General features: G+C 55.4%; 1 protein-coding gene across 1 annotated transcript in view; it reads right to left on the bottom strand.

Moving 5' to 3' along the window:
- Positions 1-5148: 5148 nt before the first annotated feature.
- LOC125915018 (transmembrane protein 132C-like) overlaps positions 5149-21133 on the bottom strand; it is a 48760-nt gene continuing 32775 nt past the window's right edge. The window contains exons 6-9 of the mRNA XM_049620640.1: positions 14521-14726; positions 12866-13139; positions 11693-11884; positions 5149-6425 (exon numbers count right to left, since the gene is read on the bottom strand). Coding sequence (XP_049476597.1) covers positions 5238-6425; positions 11693-11884; positions 12866-13139; positions 14521-14726 — 1860 coding nt within the window. The 3' untranslated portion in view covers positions 5149-5237. The remainder of the gene's footprint in view (positions 6426-11692; positions 11885-12865; positions 13140-14520; positions 14727-21133) is intronic.

Genomic DNA, 21133 nt, shown 5'->3' with positions numbered 1-21133 from the left:
GGCTCTCGCCGCGACCGCTTTCGCGTCTTCCCGCAGTGCCCCTTGTGCCTCTGGGTGCAGAGCGTGGCCCGTGGCCTCCTCCCGGAAGGTGCAGTCCGAATGTCTCGCCTGGCAAGCAGGGGGCACTCTGGCTCGGCCGAGTGGGCTCGGCCTCTCCTCCAGGCGGAAGCTTCTCGGCCAGCAAAGATGGGCTTGATTTCAGTCTCGGGACTCCCCGTCCCCCTGGTGGGGCCCCGCCTGCACCTCACAGCCTGTGCCTCCTCACGTGACTTTCGTGACCATACGTCTTCCGTCGAGGGCCACAGAACCGTCCCTGTTCATGATGCTTAAAATCAGTGTTTGCACTTTGACCTCAACTCTGGAGGAAAGAAGAAATCTGAGAGCAAAAACCTGAAAGGTCACTGCCGAAGCACCAGCACAGGCAAATTGTTGTTTTCACAAACACTTTGCTCATGCGCTGCGTTTAAAATGGAAAAAAAAAATTAATTTAAGTCACATCTGTAATGGTACATTTTCTTTTAAAAAAAAGACATTAAAATTTTTGTTAGATGCTTATTTATTTTTGAGAGATAGAGAGAGACAGAGCTCGAGCAGGGGAAGGACAGAGAGAGAGGGAGACACAGAATCCAAAGCAGGCTCCAGGCTCTGAGCTGTCAGCACAGAGCCCGACGCTGGGCTCGAACCCATGGACTGTGAGATCATGACCTGAGCCGAAGTCGGACACTCAACTGACTGAGCCACCCAGGCACCCCTGAGGACATTATTTTTATTGTATTTATTTATTATTATTGTTTTTTTTTGAGAGAGAGACAGAGCATGAGCGGGGGAAGGGGCAGAGAGAGAGGGAGACACAGAATCCCAGGCAGGCTCCAGGCTCCGAGCTGTCAGCCCAGAGCCCGACCTGGGGCTCAAACCCACGAACTGTGAGATCACGACCTGAGCCGATGTCGGACGCTTAACCGACCGAGCCACCCAGGCACCCCAGTTTTACTACATTTTTAATGCTAGAAACTTTATGCAAAGCTTGCCTTAGTGTGGTAATTAGGACCACAATCTTTGGTCCCAATCATGGGCTTGAGGCCCGGTCTGGCTATGTCCTGGGCGTGACCTTGGGCAGGATGCTCAGAGCCTGCTTCCTCGTCTGTGACACGGAGCTAACGCACCTGCCTCGGAGGGTGGCCAGGGAGTGAGTAAGGGAAGTTCAACACTGGGCCTGGCTGGCACTTGTTCAACGGAGTGGCTCTTCTTTATTATCGTACTTATGGCTAATGTTAAAAAGCATTAATGTTAATAGTGTCGATGCATTATTGCTAATATTAATAAAGATTCATGCTAATGCCTGCAAATATTCAATATCTATTTCACACAAGAAAGAGCAGATTCGTGTTTGGAGAGGCCGTGCGGGTCCGGCTGGGGCACACAGCCGCGAACAGAGCCGTGGGGTGCACGCCGCCCATCGCGCACCAAGCCCGCTGTTGCACCCACTGCTCTGGGCTCTAGCTGCCCCCTTCCCTGCCTCCTCCCCGCCCCGGCTGCAAGCGTCTCCTTTATTCCACCTTCTGCATGCTGCCCAGGGCCAGGCACACAGCGGGCGTTCGGTCGGTGTCTGCTAAGTGAATAACGAGACCAGCAACCAGGAGACAGGCCACTCTCGTTCTACTGGAACGTTGTAACAGGAGGAGTTACAGCTGGTCTCTCTGAACAGTCCCAGTGCTGTGGTGACCCCCTCCCCAGACTCAGACGCACGTCATTGTAAAGAAGATGGTGCCTTCTAGGAGAAGGTCCCTGCACAGCTCACCTGGGGCCTTCTTTGCAGAAGGAGCTGGCACGCACCCTTGGGAATAAATCAGAGGTTGTGGGTCTGCAGACTCGTTCAGTGCCTTCACAGGCTCACATGTCAAGAGGGAGGCAGGCGGGCGGGCTTGGAGGGTGGGTGCGGCATCGGTGCTCAGAATAAAAGAGAATAGGGGATCCTGATGCCCGATCCGATGTGTTTTAGGGTCTCACAGTTTGGTAACGTACCCTTTATTTAGTGTACGTACGCACGAGGGAGACCTCGCCCTCTGATCCAACCCAGGATACACGCGGAAGGGAGGGGCTCCGGCCCCAAGTTGGAGGTTGGGACGTGCGCTCCCGTGTCACAAACCCCAGTCGGGGGAGGGCGGGACTGACGTGTTGTCTGCGGACAGCACCAGCTTTTAATGGGAGTTGGTATCGCTTCCATAGCCCAGGGCGGCCGACCAATCCCAGCCTCCCCAGAGACGCTGCATGGGACACGGGTCTTCAGGTTTCCTTTCCTAATTTATCCCTTAATTGCAATATACTTGACATTCAACATGGTGTGAGCTTCAGATGCACACTGTGTTAATTTGGAAAATAAAAAGGGTCTCCCCATTTTAAAACAGAGGTTGGTCCCAGGGGAAACGGGACCAGGCGGTCACCCCGACCTGGCCTCTTGGCTGTCCACCAATGAGAGCGGGGGTGTTCCCTGAGCCTCCTGCCCGGGGAGGAAGACCTCAGCGGCCCTCCTGTCTCACGGGCTCAGAACTGCGCAGCTCAGCTCACTGGAGTGGACCGCGTGAATTATGTGCCCAGGGCCAGCGTCCGGCTTGTTGCGGGAGCACACGGGTGGGGCGTGGCTGGGTCTGATCCCTTTCCAAGCTCGGGGCGGAGACGAAGCACCCAGCATTATAGAGCCAACCACAGCCCTCCTTCCCCTTATCTGGAGCCTTCAGCTTCTAAAGAAATGTATGCGCTAGCCAGGGAGGTAGCTGGATTTAGGAGCGGACACCAGAGGTCTTGAAGTCCGTGCTTTCCTACTGCCCTGTCCAGAGGTGCTGCGGGGGCACCGAGATCTCCGGGTGCCTTGATTAGGAAACCTCACCATCGCATTAACCCCATCGGCTCCCCACAAGAAGGAGGATCCTGCTCAGGGAATGGTCAGAAGTCTCCCACAAGGAGAGAGATGCCAGCACCTCTGGGCAAGTCGGGTGGTTTCCTGGAGCCGGGGGTTTTCAAGGAATGGAAAGTGACTGGAACAGGTATGGAGTTTCTTTTCAGGATGATGGAAATTTTCGACAGTCAGGGTGGCAATGGATGCACAACTCTCTGGATAAACAACAACAACAAAAAAAACCCACTGTATCGTACGCCGTAAATGGGTTAAGTCTATGGCACGTGAATTGCGTCTTAATGAAGCTGTTACTAAAAAAAAAAAAAAAAAAAAAAAAAATCCCGTCACTTTATCTTCTACCAAAACATTCTCTACCCCCAGCTCACCAACGGCGACCACAGTCCCACTGAGACCTCAAACACCACACACAAAAACAGTCCCGATAAAAGAAGCCCCTTTCCCCCCGGACGGGGCTCCCACCCTTTCCACCCAGTGTCAAGGTGTTCCTCTACCTGCTGTGGATCTCAGACCCGCCCCATCCGCGTTGCCCTGGGACTTGTCAGGAATGCGTGTTTCTGGAGCCCCCTCAGCAGCCTGTAGTTTATGAGCCCTCCTGGCGGTTGTGGGCACGCGCAGCATGAGAGCCGCTGGTGGGGGTGACGGCGGACGAGGGGGTCCCGGGAAGCACTCCCTCTGCATCAGTCACGGGACCCACGTACGTGCTGTCTTCCCTCGAGCCCAGCGGACAGGTGGTTTCTTCAGCAAGTTGTACATTCGGCGGGAGAGGAACTAGGAGCTAACTGAAAAAAGAAACACCCCACAAGGTACTGACTTGTCCAGGCATGGAAAGCGTTTTAATGACAACTGGCATCACAGATATAAATAAATATATCCCTTCCGTCTGTAATATGTGCTAGAAATAGCCTTTGGAAAAGGTCACGAGGCTCCAAGGACCCTTTCTTAGCTACTGATTTTAGTAATTAAAAAAATAAAAACAACGAGCCCCACGGGTGAGCGGTGCCTGCCCAGAGCAGGCCCTGGGGCCTGGCAGTCACCGAGGAGGCTCATTCAGGACACGGTGCTCTCTCGGCCACACACAGTTGACTTTGGATCAATGCGTCTTTGCAAATGTGCTGCTTACACAATCAGGCTGTTAAAAACCACAGTTGGCTGACCATCTAACACAGATTTTTATCGTGTTCGTCCACGCTGGCCTGTTCCGCCCAACAGAGTCAGAGGGACGACTCAAAAACCCTCCCCGAGTTTTTATCCTGGCTCGTTTCTCAGCGTCAGCGGGTCTCGTGACAGATGTCCCGCGCGAGGAGGCGCAGACTTCTCTTGGGTGCGATCTCTCCCTCGTGGATCTGACCAGACCTCCCCTGAGTGGGGAGTCACTGGGTGCTGGGCTCTGTGAGCTCCGCGCGGCTGGCTGGGTCCCCTTGGAACAGCCTCGGGCAGCGTTCCGCCCACAGGCTGTGGCCTGGGGGGTGGGTGTGGTGGAGGGCAAGGTCAAGATCCAGGGGACACCTCCCCAACCCTTTGATTTTTAAACCCCAGCAAATATCAACAAGGCTGGAGGAGTACAGAAGAGCATCAGACTTACTACTTAAAGGATGGATAAATGGAGACTATTTCTAAGAATTCACCTAATGTATATGAATATAACGTATGTTTAAATCAGGAAAAATATACCATTTGGTCCTTGGAAATAAACATTAAATACAAATCAGATGGCAGCATAGGACACAGAAAACTTGTTGGAAGGAGGGAAGGAAATGTGGGAGAAGAGAAGATTATCCAGGAAAGATCGAAAAGCCTCAGATTCATCATCCCAGGGCACCCAGGGCTGGGACAGTCTCTTCCCAGAGACGGCCGTCCTCGGAAGGGGGGACACTGAACTAAAACAGAAATGGGGCCTTAGCAGGACCTCGTTGTAGATTTTGCTACTTTATTAGAAATATAAATAAAGAGATGATTCCTTCTGTCTTTTTATTTGTCTTTTTGCATTTTTTTAACAAATAATTTTTGGTAGCTTGTCTGGGTTATGTTTCAACTCGTAAAATCACCTTCCTAACGTGGCCCTTGTGCGGTTCAGGGTCTCGGTCAGCAACCCACCCAGAGCTGGCTCCGCTGACTTTCGAAACTCCGCCATCATCGAGTGCTACAAAATCCTTGCTACAAAAGACACGCGGCCCCTCGCGGAGGCTCCCGGACCCGCACAGCCTGACGGCGGGGGTGCGTCCCCCGCTCCACGCCGGCCCCTCCCGGATCCCACCCGACGCCGGAGCCAGACCCACTCCGAGCCCCGCGAGGGGCGGGGTGCAGAGCCGCGGGCCGGAGGGGCCTACGCCTGTTCCTTGAACTTCTCCAGGTAGTTTCTGAGCTCCTCGGGGGCGCCCGCGGCCACGTCCTGGCATACCCACTTGATGTCCTCGCCCCCGCCACCGAGGACGGAGTTCACGCTGGGGCAGCCGTTGTCTGGCGGGATGGTGGTGAAGGTGGTGAACTTCACCTTCTTCCTCTTGGAGGTGGGCGAGTGCAGGGGCTCGGGCTTCGGGTCCCTGGCCTGCCTGCCCCCCGAGTCCGGCCCGTGCCCCCAGCCCTGCGCATGCTGCCGGGCTCCGCCGTTGAGCAACAGACAGCTGCTCTCCTCGCTGCCGCCCGGCCCGCGGTCCAGGACGGTCGTGTGCTCGTCCTGCGGCGGGGACCCCTCGCCCGCCTGCTCCAGGAGCTCGGCCTCGTTGCCCAGCCACACCCAGTCGTGCGAGTGGGTGACGGAGGCCTGGCCTTCCGGGGGCACCTCCTTGTGCCGGTACTTGAGGGCGAACGTGGCGCAGTTGATGAGGAAGACGAGGATGGCCAGGCAGAAGACGCCCAGCAGGGCATACATGCCGATCTCCAGGTCGCTCAGGCCCCTCGCGGTCTGCAGCAGGTCGCTGGCCCCCAGCCCGCCCCCCGCGCGGGGCAGGTCCACCCGGGCCGGGAAGTTGGTGAAGTCCAGGGGGATGTTCTGCAGCTGGCCCTCTCCGGACGGCCTGCCCGCGTCCGGCCGGCTGCTCTTCACCACCCTGTTGTCCAGCAGCGGCCGGGCTGTCGTGCCGCCTCTGCGGGGGGCGCCTGCCTCGCGCTCCACGGAGGAGCCGCCGGGCGGGGGCCCCTCGGGCTCCTGAACCTTCTGCCAGCGGTCACTGGCATGGTTCTTGATCTCGCCCTCGTCGCCGCCCCCGCCGGGACCGGAGTCGGCGTCGTTCCGGCCAAACTTGACCCTGACGCTGCCCACGCCCACGGCCAGGACGCTCTTGCGTTTGGACTTCTGGCAGGCCTCTGCGATGGTCATGTCCACTCGGACCAGCGGCCCCTGGCCTTCCCCCTCGGCCATCACAACCGGCCACCTGGGAGAGCGGGCCTGGGGGACGGACACGACGGCCTCGTCCAGGGAGGTGGCGGTCAGGCTGAAGTCCCTGGTGTCGTAGATGTCGAGGGGCGTCACCGAGCCGTCGCTGAGCTGAAGCCACGTGCTGACCACGGCTTCCTGCAAGGAGAGAGGCTGTTAGGAGGCCGCAGCGTGAGGCCTGGGGATGCTTCTCCTCTTAGGAACCTGCCCGCCGGCCTAGAACAGAACCTGAAGGAATCAGGAGCTGGACTCAAATCCAGACCCGGTGGCCGATGAATCTGGGGAGAAAACATTCAGGTTTTACGTCAGGATCGGAAAATCGCTGTAAGTTAAATGAGAACACACGTGCAGGGACAGCTCCAGCCTAACCCTTGCTGGGGAGGGCCACCAGGAAGCCTCGCGGAGATGGCCCCACGGCTTTCCTCGCAGACTCCACGCGGAGTCTGCAGGTTCCCTACGGCTCGCTCTGATGCTCCCACCTCCTCTGAGGAGGGTCCGGCCTTGAGATGTCTGGGTGGCCCATGGTAATCTCCCTGCCTCGGGATCCCTACTCACACCTGCAAAGTCTGTCTGGCCGCACAAGGTGACGCCTTCCCAGGAGCTGGGAGCTGGGCCGGGGGGCCGTCCTTGGCACACCGATGTTCCAGCCACCACAATGGCAGTGGCGGCTGTGCGTCCTGGGAACCCGCCACTGTTGTGTCCTCTGAGCACGGACTCACTTTCCCCTCACAGTGATACCCGAGGTATCACTCTTACTATCACTCTGTTACTCTTACTGTCACCTCTTCTCCTGCTGCGGGTGAGGAGGCGGGATCATGGACAGCATGGCGGGCTCAGGCAAGTGGCAAAATGGGGGGTTTGAGCCCGGAGGTCCGTCCGGAGTCCCACCACCACGGCCACTCACCACGATAACTTTGATGTGTCTGGAATTCTTCCGTGTTTTCTAAGACCAGGCATTTAGGGACATGGGTTAGAAGCCCATGCCAGACACGGCGGAGCCTCGGAGAGGGCGCCCGGAGCCAGAGGGAGAACAGAAACACACGAGGCTGTGAGTGGTGGCACGCAGGGACAGGTCGTGTGCACAGGTGGGGATGTGCTTGCCTGTGTAGGGGAGCTGGGGGTGGGGCGGGGAGGCCAGGAGGAGGGGGGCAGGCCCCGGCCACCACCGAGGCCGGACTGAACTTCCTGGGACCGTCTGCCGCAAGCGCTGGAGGAGAATCGAGGAGCAGAGTCGGGGAGGGAAGAGTTAACGCCACCCCAGGGGTCTGTTACGGGTGAAGGATGCTGTGTCCTCTGTGGTCCTGGCTTCTGGGCATGACAACCGAGGGCCGAGAATTTGACATGAGTTGTGAGTTAAACACGTGGATGCACTACTTCTCCTGGCCCCCCTTTTTTTTCCCCCAAACAATCCGGTTTCCCCAGCTGAGAGTGTGAACCCCTCCACCCCAGGGTCTGAGATGGACGTCTGCTTGGCCTGGACACTTTCTAGCCCTCTTTTCCGCCTGGGACTGGAACACCAGCTTCCCTTTGGAGAACCGAGCCCTCTCCGCTCAGGACGCGAGCACACGCAGGGCAGGCGGGGAGGAGCAGGATGGGGGTGGGGCTGGCCCCGCCCCCGCTAGGCATGTGGGGCTGGCCCCGCCCCCGCTAGGCATGTGACCCAGCTCTGGCCAATCGGAGCATCCCACCACCCCGTTCACAGTGATTGGCTCGGGAAGGGGCTCAGGATAGAAAGCAGCCAATAGGAGGGGACCCCTGGGCTTCGGCGGGAACCAGAGATGGGAAGCTTGCGGCCCCCGGGGATGCTGAGTTGGGGTGCAAGTCTGCGGCGGTAGTGGCCATCGTAGCCACTTTGGGGGGCTCCGCTGGAACAGGAGGCCCACGCAGGGGGAAGAAGAGTTAAGAAATGGAGAGAGAGACTCTCTGAAGAGCATGGTCCAACCACAAAGTAGACTGGCTGAGGATCAACCACTTAAAAGCCGGGTGGGAATATACAAAACAGCATGAAAATTCCCAGGCACCAGAAAGGAAGAGGGAACGCGTACCAGAGGGGTCCATACAGATAGCTGTTACCGAGGTGGGCTGGAGGGGGGATGGGTGTCAGAGCTGCTCAGAAGGCCTGCCAGCCAGTGGCAGGGATGCTCATGCCCACCTAGGGACCGTCCTCTGGGGATGGGACCCCTTGCGTAAAAGCAGGGCTATCGAGACCCGGCGGGGGGCGATGAGAAAGTCCTACCCACCCGGGCCAGAAACAGCCACGATGCCTGCTTGTGCTCTGAGCACTGCCTGGAAAATGTGCCCCCTGGAAATCAAAAGCCCACCGCGTCCCCACACCTGGGTGTGGGGTCTGAAGGTGCACGACCTATATGGTGCCCGGCCGCCGACAGCAAGAGGCACTTGGGGCTGGGCCCTTGCAAATGCAGGCCTACAAGGATTTCCTGTCGGGAGCAAAGGGAAGAAGCCACAGCCTGAGGCGCTTCTGATTTAAAAAAAAAAAAAAAATTACAGTCCCTAGGAGGGAGGGCTCTACCATGAGAGGGCATCATAAAAAACGCAGGTCGATCAGCAGGGCAAGGGTTTTGGATAATAGAACAACCGAAACAAAGTAAACCAGCAGCAACGACAAAATGGCCCATGAAATAAAACGGTTCAAGGGACAAGGAACACAGTAGACACCACGTTGAGAGGAAGGCTGAGGGGGAAAAAAAAAACAAAAACAAAAAACAGGGAGGCTTGGAGAGGACTTCGTGAAAGAATGCTCCAGCTGAAATTACCCAACGGCTAGTTTGCAAAGCAGATTAGACACGTATGGGGGAAGAGAGTCCATGTCCAGGGCGTCAGAGCCAAGGAATTTACCCAAAACACAATCACAGGGATCAAAAGAGACGGAACACACCAAAAAAGGCAAGAGGAAGGAAAGGAAGGACAGTACGAGAGCCACCGACAGTTTTCGGTGAGAAGTTCCAGACGGAACGAATGTGGAGAAGGCAGATGGGGACATCAGGATCCACGGAACGAGTGGCTGGAACATTCTCTAGCATTCAGGACAGCCGGATCTAGCTTGGCCTGAAGACAAATCCCTAGGCATGAACTGATAAATACCGATGTCTGCTTGGAGCCAGCCTGGGTCTGGGCTCTGTCTCCACTAACTGGAAGCCCAGGCCAACACCCGCTGCTTGAGAGGAGTGAGTGAGACCGTGCCCGAAATCTCAGGACGGCATGGCGCTCACTGGTGGCACCTGCCCTCTTCCCCTCTCGGTGTCTGCCCGCTCAGGGGTCAGTTGTGCAAGACTGTTTTGTCTGAGGGAGTTCTCCGACCTCTGGAAGCCACGTGGCCATGTCTGTAGCCAGAAGTGCCAAGGAATTAACACCCCCCCAAAGCAGCCCTCAACAATGACTGATAGGAGACGTGACATACAGCCCAGCTCCCTGGCCCCTGGTCAACACTGGCTGGTGGTTTCCCCAGAAGACTCGGGCTCCAGTAGTCCACAGCGGCGGCCACGGATGGGGAGCGCGCTCTGCTGTCTTCTATCCCTTGTAGCCCTTCCCGACTCCCGTATTGGGGCTCCCTCCAGCACTCAAATTAAACACTTGATCGCGAATCCTCATGGCAGGCTCAGCTTCTGGGGGATCGAAACTAAGGCAGGCAATATGGCTCAGGAGTTTTGCTTCCCACCCTTGTCCCCTCTGTCTGCATCAATGGCAAGTCCCACAATCCGACAGACCCCCCTTCTAATTGGTAAATCGAATGCATTAAGGCCAGGGGATTTCCCGTTTTACCCTTCTGTCCTGGCTTTCCTCCGAACAGATGAGGCACAGGCAAAGTATATACGATTGCCCTCATATTTACGGGTGTAAAAATCTTTCCCACATTGTATTTCAGGGCTGAAATATCAAGAACAAGGTGCTGGCCTTCCACGTGCCGAGGGTTGGGATAAACACACTGTTCACACGGTCTGTGAGTTCATCCTGGTTGACTTTCCATCCTGAACTAATTTTTCTTCGCACACTCTAGACGGGGAAAGAACTTCACCTAAAACCAGCCCCCTGAGTGGCAGACAGTCTGGATGAAGCCTTCAGAACCCCGCGGGCTTGCCGAAACCCATCTGAGTCGGTGCTGCTGTGCGATTGAGGGTTCAGTCAGGTGATTAGCTGGTTCCAGTGAGGTTGGACCCCAGGATGTGCCCAGGAGAGGCCAGTGCATTTCCACAAAGATGAGAAATTCTGAATGACTTAAAACAACACAGGCCCAGGAATGATTTAAAGCTCCATCCTTTCCAGAGTCATGTCTGCAAATCAAATGAACTGCATCCATAAATCCCCCCGGAGTCCGTGCGGGGACCTCCAATTACCATCAGCCGATGAAGACAGATGGGACACACCGGATGGGGGTCGGGGCCCCTGCCCCCAAGCCAGGAAGGTTGCGAGGCCAATCACGCCCTAGTTAATTACCCATTCTGAGGAAATAGCTCCATGTTCTCTGCCTTGTCTCCTCACTTTGCTCCGCTCCCCTCAATTTGCTCCTTAGAGAGTAGAAAACACCACGCCCCCAGGAGAGAAGCCATCAATGGGGGCCTGATGTGGATGTGAACGTATTCCAGGACCCTCCTGCTGACACCCTGGGGCAAAGTCAGCTAGCAGCCGCACACTCTCTGGAATGACCCGCCCTGATCTTTGGAACCCGGGAACATAATGAGATGCCACTCCCGTGATGATGCTGTGCTGTGTGGCGCAGCTGACCTTGAGATAGGGAGACCTGCCTGGATTATCTGGCTGAGCCCGGTGTAGATACGTGCACCTTTCAAAGCAGAGAGGTTTCTCTAGCAGGCAGCAGAGGGGAGGTTAGAGGTCTAAGGCATAAAAGGACTCCATGCATGTTGCTGGTTTTGAAGACAGTGGGGGTGTGGGAAGTGACAAGGGACACGGGTGGCCTTAGGGAGCCGAGAGGGGTCCCCGGGGAACAGCCACCAAAGACACAGACACCTGCCACAGAAGTGCAGAGACAGGAACGAGCGTGGAGGCCGATTATTCCCCAGGACACGCCAAGAAGGGCCCCGCCGGCTCACTCTGCTGTCGGCCTGTGGTGCCCTGAGCCTGGAACCCAGCTGAGCCCGCCCCGGCCCCCGACGCACCGAGCTGAGCTAATAAGCGGGCCTTGTTGTAAACCACCAAGTCTGTGGAACCAGACTTGCGCACTGGGCATCACCTGTCTGGTTCATCACAGAGCCCACGACTGGAATGACGTAGCCCTGTGGCTTTTCACAGCCTCCCCATCACTGCATTCTGGACTGTGGTTCAGCGACTCTGCTCCGTTCCCCCCCCCCCCCCGCCCCGCCCCTTTCGCGGAGTCAGGCATGGCAAGCGCCCTGCTCCTCTTGAACTCCGGCTTCTAGAACCATCCCTACCTGCTTGGGAGTCCGAAGCAGCTCCTGAGCTGTGGCCACAGCCGTGATGGCCTTGCTGTCCTCCGTGCTGGGGTGGAGGGTGACGGACAGCCCAGCCACCAGCTGGATGGCCAAGTCCGTCACTGACACTTTGTCATCTAACACGGTGACCGTTTTCTCTGCCAGGATGGAGTCTGACAGCGGGGACAATACCTGTGGGATGGACAGGACAGAAGATTTCCAGATGCTGGGAGCTTCCCCGGCAACACTTCCTTCTTGCCCCGGGCCTGGGTCCAGAGTACGGGGTGAAGGAGCCTCCCACCTTCTTCCCTAGAGATACACCAGCCCACGCCAGGCCTTTGCAAGAATCAGATAAAGCCACCCTTCCCCACGACACTTTAGCTCTGTGGGGAGAGGACAACAAGTGTTAAAATCCATTCTGTTTTTAAAGGGAAAGGACCCCTCCCATTGAGATGAGGGACTCTTGTACCCTGCACAACTTGGTTAACTGTGCATGGCAATCAATCCTGCTGACGAGGCTCATGGAGAGTCACACACGAGTTGACTTTGTGCAACCTGAATCACATTCTAAATGAACTATGGAAGTAACTGTGGGGGAACTGAATTAGAGTCTCCTCTCCCCCCCCACAAAGTACAGTCAGGAAGGTGGAAGTTGAGGGATTTGGGAAAAGGCCCACCACTCCCTGTCATGTGTTTCCTTGAACAAAAAGGGTAGTAGGACTTCGAAGAGAGGTTTGCTGGATGGGTCCATGGCAGAATGACTAAATGCTTTATGGGAAGGAGGGAGGCACCTTCCTCCGGCCACAAGCGTGAGCAGCATGCAGGGGAGGGGAGGAGGCTTCTGAGAGGTGTAGGAGATGTCAGGTGTGGACAGCGGGATGAAGGGTTGGCAGACAGGGGCAGGACGGGGAGGGCTGGCAGGTGTTGGGAACGGAGCACACAGCAGTTGGGAGAGGGGACACGTGAGGTGCTAAGGGGCTGTGACCACCGCCTTCCCAGCTGTGCTCGTGAGGAGACTGGGCCCCCCCGGGCTGGTCCTAGCCCAGCTTCTGGTGTCCCGGGGATGCCATCCTGGGGGCCAGGAATTGGGCACAATGACCCACCCTTCTTGGGAGCCTCCCCCAGAGCTCGGCACGGCGCTCAGGGCGGAAATGCCCAGCTCTGGCTTCCTACCTGGATGGTGGTCATCCCGACCTCCCGCCCGACCAGGACCCTGCTGTCCTGCAGTGTGGCCACGTGAGGCTCCTCCAGATTCATGAAGTCTGCAACCAGGTGGGTGATGTCCACCTGCCAGTCGGGGCTGAGCAGGTGGCTGGGCTGGCCCCATGGGCCGGCGCCTTCGGCCACGAACTGGGTGAGGACCCGCACCGTGGCATGCTGGTACTTCAGGGCACAGCCCCGGCCCCGCCGCTCCTCGTCGTCTTCATCCTCGCTCTCCCGCGTGGGCCTTGGGGGAACGAGAAGCTCTCAGGTCCCAGGAATGGATTCAGACACTCTGGAGTCACAGGCCAGACAGGCAGGTGCCCGCCCCAGCCTCCATGGGACAACATCCCAGGCGGGGGCCTCAGGAGCCCACAGGAGTGCTGTTCCCATCACAGGCAGCACAGAGGGTCGGACATCCCTCTCCTGAAGGCATTTATTGACAAATGGCTTACGAGCTAATATTTACGAAGTCTACACTGTCCAGTAAATGAGTAGCTGGTAGCTATGTGTGCCCACTTACCCTTTAATTTAAATGAATAATGAGATGAATCAAAAATGTAAATTTCTTAGGCACAGTAGCTATATATACCAAGCGCTCCCTAACCACATGTGCTAGCGGCCGGCCGCCATATTGGATAGTGTGGTTCTAGAACATTCCGCCATGGCAGCAGGTTCTATTGGGCAGAGCTGTATTACTCTCTTGAGATGTGACCTTCTAGGCTCCACACGTATGGACTCTTAATCTCATAACACGGGTGTTATTATTCTTATGTTCTGGGGAGGGAGGTTAGGGACCCTGCCCAAGCTCACAGAGCTAGAAAGTGGCGGCTAGGCTCAGGTCGCCCTCCCCAGGGGCACGGGGCACGCTCATTCTCTAGGTCATTCATGACCACTAAACAGTCTGAAGGATCGCCCGGATTCACCACCGCCCTCTGCAGTTGGAGAAGATTCTTTCAAGTTCTCCCTGCAGAGAGGGATGTTGCCTCTTACGGGCCCAAGGGGCTCGTGCTGAGTGTATGTTCGCTCAAGCACTCATTGCCCCTTAAAATGAGGACCAGGTGCCTGGAAGATCCTGGAAAACAGCCCTGAGCATTCAGGATGGGTGACCCCAGCTCCTACGTATGACAATCCAGAGTCACATAGAACAAAGAGCCTTTTTTTTTTAAAGAGAAAACAGTAACACCATAGTCCAACATAAATGCAATGAAATGTTATGCAAGAATTCGATGCACACAGAGCTTATCAAGCTTATGGATATTCACAAAGCACAGAAAAAGGAGTCACTTTCGCTTAGAGAAAATAACCCCCAATTCAGATTCCCTCAGGGTGCTGAGGGGCTAGAAACACCTATCATTTCTGCCGCTTCATTCTGGGGGAGCCTGTTTCAGGAGGGTCTGGGAGAGGTCCAAGTGTAGAGTGCACACGGCCTGGGGGTGGTACGGATCCTGCCGCTTCCCAGCCTCCTTCCCGGCTGGTTATCCTGGGCCTCCGGTGGGCTGGAGAAAATGTAATCACAGCATTTTACCGGTGTCTACCGGGCCCTGTACTGGCTCCGTCGGTGGTGTGGTCAGTAAATAAAACCACTGTTATCACGCCTCTGGTTAATCTCTGCATCCTGGGCTCACCTCTTACTGGCCACAATGGGGACCCGCCAGCCTTTAATCTGGCTCAGCTCTGTGTCAGAGACCTCGATCTGCAGGGGCAGTCGGGGCACCCACACGGTGATGTGCAGGGGGGCACTCAGGTGCTGGTAGGTGAAGTTCACCACCGCGTCCACCTTGCCCTTTATCTCTTTGCCGTTGACAAAGACGTAATCACAGCCGTCAGATACCTGCGGAGACAGAAAGGGGATGGAGACCGCTCTTCTTCCATGTGTCTTTTTTTTTTTTTCCACACAGCATACATGCTTAATTTAGGTTCCTCCCAATGCAGTGCCTGAGATAAGGATTCAGTGCATTCGGTTTACTTGGGAGATGGCCCCCAGTGGGGGCCAGCGAGCAGAGTGAGGGAGACAGAGAGAGAAAGAGTCAATAGGAAGGCGCATTTTTTTTTTTTTTTTTTTTTTTTGCTGTGGATCAGTTTCTCTGGAACCTCATGTAAGCCTACAAAATTGCCCACCTGAAGGATAAGAGGCAGGAACGTTATCTCCCAGCTCCTCTCTCTCACTGCCCGTGTGTTAACTGCCCTGCACGTCCAGGCTGAGACACAGGTGCGTGGCATCTGAGAAGGCCCCGGGATAGAAAACAGTAGGAGCCCAAGGTGGAAGGTGGTACCACCCCCACGTGAGCTGGAACCTGCACAGATCCGCAGTTGAGACCGAACTCTGAGTGGGGCCCAGAGGTGATGTCTGCTCATAAAATGAGCCATACCCACATGTCACCCCAACCAGCCCCCCAGAGCTGCAGGGTTTGTACTGCCTTCCTCTCCAGCCTGACTCACTCTCCCCCTGATCACAGCCCCAACAGTCTCCGAGACCCCCGGGCCTTTGCATGTGGGGCTTCCTTGGCCCGCCCTCCCTTCCCTACTGGCCTGGCCAGGCACCTCCCCGACCCCCTGGGATGGTTTATGCATTTGTATTATAATTGCTTATCCTGCGAATGGCAGCATTGCCATTTCAAGGTATGTTCCCTCCCCATGTAGTCCTTCCCTTGCTTTTCCAGTTCCTACCACATCATTGCCTCAGGAGAGAGACAAGATAGAGCACAAAGCAAAATAAACAAATAGAAAATAAAATAAAAGTCTGCAAGCATTAAGGCAGTAGGTTCCAAAGTCTAAACCCTTAGGGAGATGAATCTATATACAGCCCCATGGATGCTCGGGGGTGGGGGGCGGGGAAGAAACAGCAGGGAGATGCCTGTGGTGTTCCCTGAAAGTGGGCTGGAGAAGTGCCAAGGACAGGGGAGGGACCGTATCCTAGGTAACTCTGACACTGGATGCCCCTAGGGACTGTAAGCAGGACACGTGAAGACTAGAAGCCCCCTCTCCCAAGACCTGGGCGATAACAGTCACATCTCCTGGAAATTAGTCTGGGACTATGTTCTGTAGCCTTAATGAATTGAAAATTGAGAATAGAAATCAAGTTGGGTTTTTAAGAAATGACATGGCTGTCTTGCATACTCAAGTTTATAAGATATGATTTATACTGGCCCCACGTGTCCAGATCAACCACCAAACCGTGAGATACTTGAAGGAAAGAAGTACATCTTTTTTAAATCTCTGATGTCTTGGTTCTTCACACCAGATGCTCAAGAAGCAGGAACTTGGCAGAGTGGACACTGAAAGGACCAATGTATGTATGTGCATTTGGTTGGTGTATGAATGGATGGATGGGTGAGTGGATGGATAGGTGGGTGGATGAATGGATGGATGAATTATGAATGGATGGATGGATGGATGGATAGGTGGGTGGATAAATGAATGAATGAATGATGAATGGATGGATGGATAGATGGGTGGATAAATGAATGAATGAATTATGAGTGGATGGATGGATAGGTGGGTGGATGAATGGATGGATGAATTATGAATGGATGGATGGATGGATGGATAGGTGGGTGGATGAATGGATGTGTGTGTGTGTGTGTGTATGTATACATATATTCAGGTGGATGGATAGATGGATGGGTTGATGGAAAGCTGGGTGGATGAATGAACTGAACCCTTTCTTCATGGGGATGCCTGCTTCAAGACAACCAAAGAAGGATCTTAGGGTGAGGGGAGATGTGGTCGGAGAATGAGATACAATGGAGCCAAAAGCAGTGGAAACACAAGAAGTTTACTTGAAAGCTTCCAGAAAGGTCTCAAGCAGTGTTTCCTAACTTTTTTGGGGTCACTGACTCCTTTGAGAACACAAGTCAAGCTCACTCTTGCCATGGAAATGCATATACCTACAGTTTTGCATAACATTCCAGAGTTAATGAAGTCACACATGGACTCCTCACATAGCACTTAACATACTAAGCTGTAATTGCCAATTTGCTTATCTGTCTCCTGTCGGGACTGTGCACTCTAGAAAAAGCAGCGTCTCCGGCGGGGGGGGGGGGGGGGGAGAGGTGGTCTGTGGACCCAGTTAAATCACATCGCTGCTGAGCAATGAACTTGCACGATCACCCCTCTTTCCCCAGCCTCTGGGAACTACGGATGGCTACCCTGGGCCCAATTTTCATCCCCAGCTCTCACTTCTGTTTGGAAGGGCAGCTGGTGAGGGCTGGGCTGAGAGAGTTTCCTCCATCTGCTGGGGACACTGGCAGGAGCAGCTGGGAAGGAAACACACGGATGGGTCTTCTCACTCATGGTCAAGAGTGGTTTAAAAATGTTTACCTACTGATTAAGGGTGGAAACCAATTTCAGTTGCCGTCCCAGACTCGCCATTAGCAAGTAAACACCGTCCTGGATCTGGGCAGCCATTAGCATAATAGCCAAGCAAGAGTTATATCAGTAATCACTTCTTTAATCAATGTTGTAATTTACAGGCCATTGACTTTCCTCATTTATTACCTTCCTGAGCTCTGGTGGGAGGGAACGCGGCTGCTCCAGAATTTATAAATAATTAAGAGGAACGCCAAGGGTATCGAGTCGCGGTGCATGATAGAGCCATTGTCACTGCTAATCCTGCAGGTGGCATAAATGTCTGGGGAAGTCTCGGGATGCATTCATCATCTCCTAAGTGGCTACAAGTGAGAACCACAATATCGCAAAATGAGCCAGCTTAACTGCCAAAAAAAAAAAAAAGGAACCGAAAACCCAAAGGAATCTTTTCAGTCCCTTGGCTTCGTTTGACACTCTTTTTCATCTTTCATGGTGGATGGGCCTCCCGCTGAGAAAGCTGCCCGCTGGCCTCTGCTCACTCTGACCTTTAAAGTATCCAGTTTGAACACATCATGGCCACTGAACCCGCCACTGATGTCTGCTCTTGGCACCCGGAGGGGCCAGCATGGGTCTGGTTGAGTAGCACATGGTCAGTTGGCATCTTCTGTTGTCATTTGGGCCTTGGCAACTTCCCGGTGACGCCACCTTTCCGTTGGGAGCCACTTGGGGACCACTTTCCACGGGGAGAATAAAGCCATCTGCTGGTCACATTGGCGTCCAACGCGACTGTTGTCTGAGAAAGTAGCCAAGCAGGTTCTCAAACTTGAGCGTCAAGAGGGTGGGTCAACACACAGACTGTTGGACCCACCCCCAGAGTCTCACATCCCGGTGGGGCCCCCACCTCTGCGTTTCTATCAAGGTCCTGGGTGATGCTGACGTTCCAAATTTGGGGACCACTCCTTCAAATAGTGCGATTGGCCTTCTTCCGTTTCCACGGCATCTTCTATCTCCTGTCTTGGTCCATTTGGGCTGTGGTAAGGGAATACCACGGGCTGGGGGTCAAGAACAGACACAGCTTCTCACACTTCTGGAGGCTGGAAGCCCCAGAGGATGTGTCTGGTGAGAATCCATCCTGTCTCATCGCCGTGTGCTCACCTGGCGGAAGGGGTGAGAGAGGGCTCCGGGGTCTCTCGTGTAAGGTCACGAATTCCATCCACGAGGGCTCCACTCTCATGACTCAGTCCCCTCCCTAAAGTCCCACGTTGTCATACCATCACATTGCAGGTTAGGGTCTCAACCTAGGAACTGGAGTGGGGGGACCCAGACATCCAGTCTAGAACACCTTCCTTTCATTACTGTAATAATGTACTTAAACCACCTAGGTGCTAATGACTCCCAGCATCCTGCCTGCAGAACCCAATGGCTTATTCAACATCTCCATTTGGATCTCTAATTAGCATCTCAAACTTAATATGTTTAGAAATCAAACTCCTGGCATAGTGTTGTGGGTTTTTTTTTTTTTTTTCCGTTTAGGAGCCTGGGGGCTGGAAACAGAAATTAAGCACAGATACAAAAAAATCAGATTTACATTCCCTATACGTGTAAGGGAGTACATTCCCTGAGTATACGTGTGTACTTTGCTGTGTTCACATAAAATACTGCACGGTCTTGTGCAGTAGCTATGCCTTGTTTTACATCTGCGACGTGCTTTCCTCACGTGGGTCCCTTCTGGAGCTACGGGCAGCAGTCGTGATCCCATTTTGTAGATGAGAAAGCGGGGGCTCGCCGAGGTTGTGGCTTGGCCGCGGTGGGGTGGTGGCGTGAAGGCTAGGGTCTGCGAGCACGGAGGCTGCAGGATTCAGCAGACGGCTTTGACTGTGTTGCCTTCGCGGGCGGCATCCCAAGATTGCGGCCTTGGAAGTCACCCTTCGTGCCCTGTGGGTCTTGGGTCATCTCCGTTCCTGCTGGCGGGTGGGCAGGGACAGGAAGGGGCTGAGAGGCCACCGGCCAGTGAGCCTGAGAGGGATCACGTCTACATACTCTTCACGAGCGGCCCGGCCCTTGGTCTCTTGGCCCGTCCCCAGTGAACCTGCCTGCATGGGCTGGATGGGTCCAAACCCGGGCAGGGAATGGATGCTACACGCAGCCCAGAGGACAGCATGACAAGGGGACTCCTTACAAAGGTGTAGACAGGACGCCAGGAGACCCGCAGGTGATGGTGCAGCAGGCGAGATACAGGGATGGAGGGGGTTCACGAGCACCCTCCAAAATCCGCGCCCACTCGGGACCTCAGAATGAACCCGGTTTGGAAATAGGGTCTCTGCAGATGTCATCTGAAATGAGGTCATTACCAGCTTGGGGCGTGGGCCACGGAGGACTGGAGTCTGTGGACGCAAGCACTCGGGGGTGATGTGGGGACACAGGGAGACGCGGAGAGATGCGGCCACGAGCCGAGGAGCAGCTAGGACCACAGCCACCGGGAGCTGGGAGACCCGGACCCCCGGGCACCTCAGAGGGAGCGGGGCCCTGACCACACCCTGCTTTCAGCCTTCCGGCCTCCAGGACTGTGGGAGAACAGTATTGCTTTCGGCACCCCAGCCGTGGTCATTTGTCACGGCAGCCCCAGGACACTGGTGCATGTGGCCACCACCGGAAAGGCCAGGGGAGGAGCAGGTGTCAGAGCACAGCGTGGGCACTGCCCCATCAGAGGCGCCTGCCTCCGGGAGCGGGGGCCTTGGTGGACGAGGCCGCCGTGGTCAGCCTGTAAGCTTGCTGGAAGGGGCCCAGAGGGATGAGAGTACAGACCGCTCTCCCCGCTCCGCCCCTGTCTGCTGGAGCCTCCCTCTGCCCCAGTGCGCGGGGAACCGGGGGCCTGGTACAGACCCCACAGAGACTGGCCTCCCGGAGCAGGAGGAGAGGTTAGAGGGATCTGAAGAGATCAGCAGGCATTTCCAACACAGAGAGCTCTTCTCCACTTGGAAGTTACTGTCTTCATGTGGGGCTCACGTGTACAACTGAGTGTGAATCACAGAACCCTTTTAACTCTGGACAAATCCTTAGAGGGGTACAGGCCCTTCCCTGATGCACCCCTGCCATCCGTCCCACGCATTGTCCATGCATCTTCGTTTGTTTCCTGTGCCCCGGCTGGCCCTTCCACACCCCATCAGCCTAGTGGTTCTCAGCTAGGGGCCAGCGGGTCCCCCAGGGGACATCCGACGGTCCCTGGGGATCTTTCTGGTTGTCACAACCAGGGGACGGCTTGTCCCAGCTGGAAGGTGTGCACTTGGCCTCTAGTGGTTGAAGCCAGCGGTGCTGCTCGACATCCCGCACCGCACAGGATGGCCCCCAACAAAGGATCAGCAGACCCCAAGCGTCAGCAGCACTGAGTGGAGAGGCGCTGCCTTACTCAGACGCAAACTTCCCAGACGCACACACCCCGTTTCTCTGACATTTGTACTTAGGATTGCAACTCCCCCAAGCCCCTTCCTTTCTTTATTTTTCTCTTTTATCATTTATTGCCCTCCCTTACACCATATGTTTTACCTATTTATTGTGGTTATTACTTGTCCTCTCTCTCTAGAACACAAACTCTAGGATAACAAAATTTGCTGACTGTTTTGTTCAGGGTCGTATCCCTAGTGCCTAAAATAGTACCTGGTGCTCAGGTATGGGGCTCACCACACACTCCCTACCCCAGCGGCCACTCAGGGCTGCCAGCTCCCCCCACCCCCCACTGCACACAGGCACACACACAGGTGCACACACGCACAGGTGCACACATAGGTGCTTGCACACACAGGCATACACGCAGGTGCACATACGCACAGGTGCACACGCAGGTACATGCACACACAAATGCACACATGCACAGGTGCACGCATGCACAGGAACACACATAGGTGCCACACAGATGCACACACACACAGGTGC

The sequence above is a fragment of the Panthera uncia genome (genome assembly GCF_023721935.1).
Source record: "Panthera uncia isolate 11264 chromosome D3 unlocalized genomic scaffold, Puncia_PCG_1.0 HiC_scaffold_9, whole genome shotgun sequence".
Taxonomy (NCBI): Eukaryota; Metazoa; Chordata; class Mammalia; order Carnivora; family Felidae; genus Panthera; species Panthera uncia.
This window is presented reverse-complemented; position numbering and strand designations above follow the sequence as displayed.